Source organism: Pygocentrus nattereri, chromosome 12 (assembly GCF_015220715.1).
Source record: "Pygocentrus nattereri isolate fPygNat1 chromosome 12, fPygNat1.pri, whole genome shotgun sequence".
NCBI classification, from domain to species: Eukaryota; Metazoa; Chordata; class Actinopteri; order Characiformes; family Serrasalmidae; genus Pygocentrus; species Pygocentrus nattereri.
The window spans coordinates 36,593,176-36,603,074 of NC_051222.1; the positions used below are offsets into that span (position 1 = coordinate 36,593,176).

General features: G+C 44.2%; 1 protein-coding gene across 1 annotated transcript in view; it reads right to left on the reverse strand.

The window, feature by feature from the left end:
- Positions 1-8,270, reverse strand: part of LOC119264698 (B-cell receptor CD22-like) — a 10,199-nt gene extending 1,929 nt beyond the window's left edge. The window contains exons 1-5 of the mRNA XM_037543330.1: positions 8,219-8,270; positions 4,291-4,362; positions 3,859-4,107; positions 1,308-1,562; positions 959-1,194 (exon numbers count right to left, since the gene is read on the reverse strand). Of these exons, the coding sequence (XP_037399227.1) occupies positions 959-1,194; positions 1,308-1,562; positions 3,859-4,107; positions 4,291-4,362; positions 8,219-8,270 (864 nt within the window). The remainder of the gene's footprint in view (positions 1-958; positions 1,195-1,307; positions 1,563-3,858; positions 4,108-4,290; positions 4,363-8,218) is intronic.
- Between the last annotated feature and the right edge of the window lie 1,629 nt (positions 8,271-9,899).

Below are 9,899 nucleotides of genomic sequence, written 5' to 3' on the forward strand. Positions count from 1 at the left end.
CCAAAATGATCCCAAAAAGAACAAAATAACATGGAACAGAACAGCAATGGTTCCTATGCTAATAGATGGTGGATGTGCTAAGAAGCTACCCTTCAGTTTAAAGAAAAACCCTCATAAACATGATTTATAACTTTTATTGAATTTCCAATATTTTCCTCTAATATAATTTTAAACAGCTCTATCCATTTATTACTATTTCCACAGCAACACTCCCCCCTTTGACCAACACAACATCATTAATCAGCCAATAGTGAGTTGAATCAGCTGCCAAAGATGGGTCAAATGGGAAGAAGGTGGGTCCGAAAAGAGAACCCATGCAGTCAAACCACCCCTGAAATCCAGTAGAGTGTGTAACAACCATGAGGTACATTATGAGCAACAACCACAGCACAAACAACATTTCAGATTCTTACCTGAACTGTTCGTTTAGCCCGTCTGATCAGCAGATAGACAAAGCACACAGTGACCACAGCTCCAATACAGGCTAGTCCCACAGTCACTAAGACAGTTGTGTAACTGCGAACTGGAAATCAGAAACACAAACCACTGAAAATATCTCGGCTTTGATGTTGCAGCTATGCAGCTGTTGCCAACACCACATTCATTCAGGCTAGTTAATTAAGATCAAGTGACCCTTATTAGTCCCACAATGGGAAAATTTCACCTCTGCAATCTAACCTATTCACACTAGGGGGCGGTGAGCACACTTGCCCGTGGCAGCACACTTGCCCCATCGGCAGCACCCGGGGAGCAGATGGGGGTTAGGTGTCTTGCTCAAGGGCACCTCAGTCACGTACTGTAGGCTCAGGGGATCAAACTGGTGACCTTCAGGTCGCAAGGCTGGTTCCCTAAACCTCCAGCCCACGACTGCCCCAAGCTTAATTAACCAATGGCTCATGCTCTAATAATTTAAACGGCTAAAACATTGACCTGGATGTAGAAATAAAGCCGCAGTTGCATTTTGTTTTCCAAGCTTATTCCAAGCCTCACAGTGATACCACCCTTTGTGGTCAGCATTGATGTTGACGATGCTGTAATTCTGTCCAGATCCTACAGGTGAGGTTCCACCTTCTTTAAACCAGGTGTAGTTCTTCGCAGGTGGGTTTCCATCACTGCTGCAGGTCAGAGTCACTGAACTGCCCTCCACTATTTCACCAGAGGGACTGATGGACACTGAGATGTTCTTTGTTGGATCTAGAAATCAGAGAATAACAGCAGTGTGATCTAATCATCACTACCAATAGATATAAAGGAGAATTACTACAACATACAGATTAAACAACTGGAGCAAGTAAACCTGCACTTACACCAAACATCCAGAGTTAGAGCTTCAGAGTATTTCTCTCCAAGTTCATTCCTGCACTTGCACTTGTATTCTCCACTGTCCTCAGAGCTGGCACTGGGAATTGTGTAGTTCTTTTCTTTAACTACTAATAATGTTCCTATAAACCAGTAACATTCCACAGGTGGGTTTCCATCACTGCTGCAGGTCAGAGTCGCTGAACTGCCCTCCACTATTTCACCAGAGGGACTGATGGACACGGAGACCCTCTTTGGAGGATCTACAGAAAGATAATATAGTTTTATTACCGACTTCTTTTGACTATAGATTAGATTGAAGTCCCTCTACTTACTGAAAAATAAGCCTGTGTAATTTTGAGGGGTTGATGCTTCAACATGAACTCACATAAAACATTAATCTGCACAGCAGTGGATCTTCTCTCTCCATGATCATTCCGACTCTGGCATGTGTATTCTCCACTGTGCTCAGATCTGATGTTGGGAATGCTGAAGGTTTTTCCTTTTCTTACTGATGTTGATCCTTTAAACCAGGTGTAGATCTTCACAGGTGGGTTTCCATCACTGCTGCAGGTCAGAGTCACTGAATTGCCCTCCACTATTTCACCAGAGGGACTGATGGACACTGAGACGTTCTTTGGACGGTCTGCCATCACAAATGGGAAAAAGTTTGTTTAAAAAAAAAAAAAATTATACTAGCAATTAAAACTGCACTGTAAACCCAGAGAAGTTGGATTTGCTTAAAAAACGAATTGAGCAAACTTTCTTTCTAATTAAGTAGCATTGATCACTTTGCCACACACAGAAGAGTTAACCTGTAGTGTGAGCATGGCCATTGACCAAAACCAAGGCCCACTCATCAGCGAAGAGAACGATAAGCTTCACTCTTACTCAACAACGCAACGTCAGGCAGTGGAGTGAATCATACCTAACAAGCATACACCCGAGGAAAGGCAGCCTGGGTGGAATGGAAGCATTTTGAATGTGGGGTTTCAAAGTTGCCGTAGCAACAGACAAAACTAAATAGTAAAGTTCATTCAACTCAAAAAACGGCATTTGAGTGCACACAAAATCATCAAAAACATTCCCTTAACCTAAAATTGTTGAGCAATATGTGGGATATACTGACTTTTATGTACAACAGGCTTCATTTATTTGAGTTAAAACAAAATGCAGGATTATAATGAGGCCAAAATTGCCGTCCAGCTTGGCGCTTCTGTGTGGTGCAACCATCTAAGCAAACTCAGCAGGGGTTCGCAAGTTCAATCCTTGGTGTGCATCTGTGGCTGGGAGTCCAAGGGAGCACAATTGGCCTCACTCTCTCTGGGTGGGTAGGGTGGCCCCCCCATACCTCCCATCACACACTGCGATATCAGTCAGCACCGGCATCTGTTAGCTGATGTGATGGAAATGGCAGTTGACGCCTTCCTCTAAGTGCATTCGCTCAGAAGAAAGTGGCAGTTTAAAAAAAATGTGATGGGTCTTCACAGATCTCAGAGGCTGGTGTGACTTGTGGGTGGAATTGGGGAGAAAATCGGGGGAAAAAATAGTAAAATAAAATGGAATAAATAGTAAAGTGATACTTTTTTATCCCACAAACTGGGAAATTCCACCTCCACATTTAACCCATCCATGAAGTGAAACACCACATACACACTAGTGAATACACACACTAGGGGGCAGTGAGCACACTTGCCCGGAGCGGTGGGCAGCCCAATCCACGGCGCCCGGGGAGCAGTTGGGGGTTAGGTGATATTGAGTTTGTGACATTTGACTTTGTAAGTTTGTGTGTTGTTTATTCTCAGTTGTGTAGGTGGGGAGACGAAAGCTCTGAAGACACCATCTGGATTTAAACATGAGCAACTTTATTCCAAATTAATAAGAAGAATAAGAATAAGAGAGTCCCGGAGGCCGAACGTGGGATCTCCTCCTGTGTCCGAGTTGGCTCTGGTTTATATGATGGTGAATGGCCCCACATACATAACATGATTAGAAACACACACACACACACACACACACACACACACACACACACATCCATACATCCCTATAAGAAACACCTGCTTATTCTAATGCAATTAGATACCCCGACAAACACTGTTCTCAGGGCAAGAGAGCCCCTCAACAGAGCACACACACATTAACAGAGAATCTGACTTTACGTAAAAATGAATATAAAGAAAAACATGAATATGACAAGATGAGTGTAAAGACACCTCATGTGTCTTCATTTTAGAAATCTGTTCAGCGTCGGCATAAAAAAATAAAGAAATTCAAAAATAAAACCAACTGCCATGGAAATTATGGGTAATGGTAACATGACACTGTTATACTACTTGATAAACTGTCATGACAACTCAAGACAGCACACGACTTCTGCTCTGACACGTTTAAGCCAATATTAAGTCTGTTTTATTTAGCAAGGTTCAGTAAAAAAGCTATGCAGTCCTGTTTGCACATTACGGACCTTTGGCACCTCAAGGTAAGTTTGGTTAAAGTCTATGATTAGATGGACTAAGTAAGAAAGTAAGAAAGTGTCCTCATATGAAGCGTACTCACATCTGACTCTGAGGCTGTGAGCAGTAGAGCGGAGGTGTTGAGATCCTCCTACAGCACAGCTATAACTGCCTGCATCCTCACTGCTGACCGTCTGCAGGTGGAGCTGGTTGTTCTTGATGGTCTTTGTGGTTAAAGGACGTCCATTTTTGTACCAGATGAATGTTGGGTCAGTCAGATTGCAGGTGGTTTGACATGTGAGAGTGGCTGTTGTTCCTTCTACCACGCTCCCAGGAATCTTCACAAGGAGCTCTGGAAGTAGTAGAAAGACAGGCTTTTGATGTTTTCTGCTTATGTCAAAGAATATTTCTGACCTGCCTATTGGATGCTGCCACTCAACACTCAACTTTTATCTGTTTACGTCCAATAAGATCTACTTATACAAACTGAAATAGCCATTTTCTCTCTTTCAAATGAGCAGAAACGTCTTCATACCCACAGATGACTCATTCAGAGCACACTGCTTTAGAGGCGCATGGTTGGCATTCATCCTTTGAGCAGAATCTCCTGAAGAAAAAGAAAAAATTGTTCATATCCAAGAAATTAAAATGGTAAAAGAAAATAAACTGGTTAGTGGAATTCGTGGTATTTGCAGTAGAATGGAAATGTTTGGGAAAGCTTGGTCAACTAAATATTCTGATGATTTTCTAAGGGGGAAAAAGTTAACGCTTATTAACCTCTGCAGAAAACACACTTAAATACTTTTCTACACATACTGGACATCCATCCATTTCCTAAGCCACTTCTCCGTCAGGGTCAAGGGGCGGGTGCTGGAGCCTATCCCAGCAGTCTTTGGGCGGAAGGCAGGAAACACCCTGGACAGGTCGCCAGTCCATCGCAGGGCAGACAGACACAGACAGTCACTCACACCTAGGGGTAATTTAGCACGTCCAATTGGCCTGACTGCATGTCTTTGGACTGTGGGAGGAAACCGGAGAACCCGGAGGAAACCCACGCAGACACGGGGAGAACATGCAGACTCCACACAGAGAGGACCACGGTCACCCGGTCAGGGAATTGAACCCAGGCCCTCCTTGCTGTGAGGCGACAGCGCCACCCACCACGGAACCTCCTATTTTATTTTGGCTCGCCGGCTCAAGCTCTGCCCACTATGAAGCATGCATACCTGCAGCTGGTTACAGGGGTGTGTATGAGGATGAGCGAGTGAGTTGGGGGGTGTGTATGAGGATGAGCGAGTGAGTTGGGGGGGTGTGTATGAGGATGAGCGAGTGAGTTGGGGGGTGTGTATGAGGATGAGCGAGTGAGTTGGGGGGTGTGTATGAGGATGAGCGAGTGAGTTGGGGGGTGTGTATGAGGATGAGCGAGTGAGTTGGGGGGTGTGTATGAGGATGAGTGAGTGAGTTGGGGGGCTGTGTATGAGGATGAGTGAGTGAGTTGGGGGGGTGTGTATGAGGATGAGTGAGTGAGTTGGGGGGGTGTGTATGAGGATGAGTGAGTGAGTTGGGGGGGTGTGTATGAGGATGAGTGAGTGAGTTGGGGGGGTGTGTATGAGGATGAGTGAGTGAGTTGGGGGGGTGTGTATGAGGATGAGCGAGTGAGTTGGGGGGGTGTGTATGAGGATGAGCGAGTAAGTTGGGGGTGTGTATGAGGATGAGCGAGTAAGTTGGGGTGGTGTGTATGAGGATGAGCGAGTGAGTTGGGGGGGTGTGTATGAGGATGAGCGAGTGAGTTGGGGTGGTGTGTATGAGGATGAGCGAGTGAGTTGGGGGTGTGTATGAGGATGAGCGAGTAAGTTGGGGTGGTGTGTATGAGGATGAGCGAGTGAGTTGGGGGGGTGTGTATGAGGATGAGCGAGTGAGTTGGGGTGGTGTGTATGAGGATGAGCGAGTGAGTTGGGGGTGTGTATGAGGATGAGCGAGTGAGTTGGGGTGGTGTGTATGAGGATGAGCGAGTGAGTTGGGGGTGTGTATGAGGATGAGCGAGTGAGTTGGGGGGGTGTGTATGAGGATGAGCGAGTGAGTTGGGGGTGTGTATGAGGATGAGCGAGTGAGTTGGGGGTGTGTATGAGGATGAGCGAGTGAGTTGGGGGTGTGTATGAGGATGAGCGAGTGAGTTGGGGGTGTGTATGAGGATGAGCGAGTGAGTTGGGGGGGTGTGTATGAGGATGAGCGAGTGAGTTGGGGTGGTGTGTATGAGGATGAGCGAGTGAGTTGGGGTGGTGTGTATGAGGATGAGCGAGTGAGTTGGGGTGGTGTGTATGAGGATGAGCGAGTGAGTTGGGGGTGTGTATGAGGATGAGCGAGTGAGTTGGGGGGTGTGTATGAGGACGAGAGAGTGAGTTGGGGTGGTGTGTATGAGGACGAGCGAGTGAGTTGGGGTGGTGTGTATGAGGACGAGCGAGTGAGTTGGGGGGTGTGTATGAGGACGAGCGAGTGAGTTGGGGGGGTGTGTATGAGGACGAGCGAGTGAGTTGGGGGGGTGTGTATGAGGACGAGCGAGTGAGTTGGGGGGGTGTGTATGAGGACGAGCGAGTGAATTGGGGGGTGTGTATGAGGACGAGCGAGTGAGTTGGGGTGGTGTGTATGAGGACGAGCGAGTGAGTTGGGGGTGTGTATGAGGACGAGCGAGTGAGTTGGGGTGGTGTGTATGAGGACGAGCGAGTGAGTTGGGGGGGTGTGTATGAGGACGAGCGAGTGAGTTGGGGTGGTGTGTATGAGGACGAGCGAGTGAGTTGGGGTGGTGTGTATGAGGACGAGCGAGTGAGTTGGGGGGGGGTGTATGAGGACGAGCGAGTGAGTTGGGGGGGGTGTATGAGGACGAGCGAGTGAGTTGGGGGGTGTGTATGAGGACGAGCGAGTGAGTTGGGGGGGTGTGTATGAGGATGAGCGAGTGAGTTGGGGGGTGTGTATGAGGATGAGCGAGTGAGTTGGGGGGGTGTGTATGAGGATGAGCGAGTGAGTTGGGGTGGTGTGTATGAGGATGAGCGAGCGAGTTGGGGGGGTGTGTATGAGGATGAGCGAGCGAGTTGGGGGGTGTGTATGAGGATGAGCGAGTGAGTTGGGGGGTGTGTATGAGGATGAGTGAGTGAGTTGGGGGGGTGTGTATGAGGATGAGTGAGTGAGTTGGGGGGTGTGTATGAGGATTTTCTCTGTCTGATGGATGAATACAGTCTGGATACCCATTCATTTCCTAGCGCGGTCCCTTCTGACCGGGAATGATTCAGCTCATTGAGTTCAACAGCTATGCCACTTTAAGTCATGTAAAAATTGTGCTGCCTTCTGAGTATTTAGTCATTTGTTAACAGCCTATGCCATTTCAAGGTCAAAAGGTCAGCCAAAGTCAAAATCTGGCAGACACCTGCTTTTACCTTCTCCTCACAATTCATCAGGAGAGGCCATTCTAAATGCACATGCTTTATATTGTTTGATCTGCAGACAGGCCTGTACTGACTGCCTGAGGCAGGTAGTGCTTGGACCCCTCAGATTACCCCTCATGATGTAACTTGTAGACGGCTGCATCTCCAGCCCACATAAATTCACGTGTTCTACAGACAAAACGTAAGTAGTTGTTTCTTGTCTTGGTTCTGTTGTCATGGTAAATCATGGCAATGTACACATATTTACGTTCTTAAGACTGTTCAAAATCTATTGAAGTAATAAATGAAACCTTCACTGCTCTCAAAACTGCTGCTGGAAAAACTGTTCTTTCTTCATAATTCTTCATCTTGACAACAAAGATATAAAGATTTAAATTCAAAAGTCTTCTGAGCTGCATGATTTACCTGAGTGTCATGTTCAGCATTTGAAATGGCAAATTTAGCTGAAAGGCAAACAAGTTTGCATATAGATCAATGTCATGCCTAAGTCATGACAGCAGAGGGACACTTATGGGGCCAGTCAATCATTTACTAGTGCCCCATTGGGGCCAAAGGGGCCAGTGCCCCCATTGCCCCATCCCTAGATCTGCCCCAGCATCCTGATGATAACAATATACCAAACCACAAAACCAAGAATAACTGACATGGGAAAAGCACATGGTAACATTTCTTCATTTAGTTGGACTAGTATTTATGACTTGCTTTGGCACCCCTAAGACCCCGGTAGGCATGGTCTCCAATGACCCAATAATTTATTCATCCCTGACTATAGACATAAAAGTTATCAGCCTGAGAAGGCGTGAACAGGTCACAATAATAGTCAACTTATAATATCATTTAATATTTAAATGATCATTTAAGTCCATCACAAAGGCACTGTAACACTACCTTATAGGTTTCACATCACTTATATTACTAGACATATTACGTGCAGTGTTCCAGATGGGGGACTGTGTTCATTTGAAATGTTGTAATATGATATATAGGAGTCACAGAGTTCACAGAGTGGGAGGAGCATGCACTAACCTGGTGTGAGCACAATGAGGAAAAGGAGGTGGTGATACAGAACGGGCACCATCCTGCCTGACATCCCACCAGATCTTATGCTGTGTAAAGACACCACGTTAATTGACAAAAATCATGATTGTTCTGTCTGCTGAATCACAAAATCACAATTTATCATCTCATGCAAATATGAAACACATACATACAGCCCTGGTCTGAAAAAGAATATTGCTGTGCAAAAGTCTTATAGTCATAAATCATTTTGAAGTTATTTATATGTCAAATGTCAAACCAGGCACAAATGCTCAAAAACAAGATAAAATGACGTAAAATGTAAAGTTGTGCATACACTGGTAAGAAAGATAAAGTTCTTGCTTATATTAAGTAGACATATTTAAAACAATTGCATGGTACTTATTTACTACAGACCTGTGAATGAGTAAGGACACCCATGAAATGGTCATCTTTTTTGACCTATTATATATAGATAAACATTATGTAATAGAACTAAAAAAATTGTCATTTGTGTCTGCTTACATAGTGAGTACACCCCTGCCAATACCCTGGCTTCAGTAACTGGTATTGCCCCCATTGACAGAAGCAACTTTATGTAGCCATTTTCTAAAACTGTCTACCAGTTTCTGACATCTAGGCTTTGACTAGACCATTCCATGCTCAATTTCTTCCTTTTTAGCCATTCCTTGGTTGGTTTACTTGTATATTTAGGATGATTTTCTTGTTGAAAGGTCCACTTCTTCAGCTTCAATTTTCTTCTTTTGTTTCATTTCAGATGCCTAGATATTATTCTTGGCTGGATGTTGTTTTTTGACGCCAAAGGCATCCTCCTCACGCACCTCCAATGTAGGTCAAATTTGTGAAGGGTTTTTCTAATGGAAGATGTAATTTTACATCTACGGTGGCAAAAGGTACCTTCAGATCTTCTGATGAAATTTTCTGATCCTTAGAGATCCCTATGGGAGCTCCTTTCATCTAAGCATGATGATACCAAGCAAACCAATAGCAAAGGACAAACGGAGCAGATACCTGAGGTTTAAATAAGACAAGTTGCTCCAAGATTTTCACGAACGTATGTTCTAATCATCAACACCTGATCAGGGTCACCGGATTTCAATAAGACATGTTTGTTGTACTGATAAACGAAGGAATACACTTAATTTTTCCACATAAGAATGTCCTTTAATTTAATAAGTGACTCATATGTCTGGATACCCATTAATTTCCTATGGCGGTCACTTCTGACCGGGAACCCCACGGGAGTAATGACTGATTGATTAAACACTCAAAATCCAATGAAAGAGGTGATCATCACTTTTTTTTTTTTTTTAATAACCTGTCATGTCTGGCAATTTTTGCAATCGGAATGGTAATCCGAATGTACTGATGTACCAAACATATACTCTATAGGTTACTAAAGCCTATTCTTGTTAAAGTTTGTATTTTATTTGTTTGGCCAGGCCTGACAGGCAATAAAAAAGAGGACAGGAAAGAAAGAGAAGAAGGGAGGAAAAAGGAAAAAAAAAAAAAAGAAAAGAAAAATAAACAAATAAATAAAATAATAATAATGATCAATCATAATAATAATGATACTTAAATAAATAAATAAATAAATAAAAATAAAAGAAACAAAAAAGAAAGAAAATGAAAAGACAAATAAAATAAGTAAATAAACAGACAACTAAGT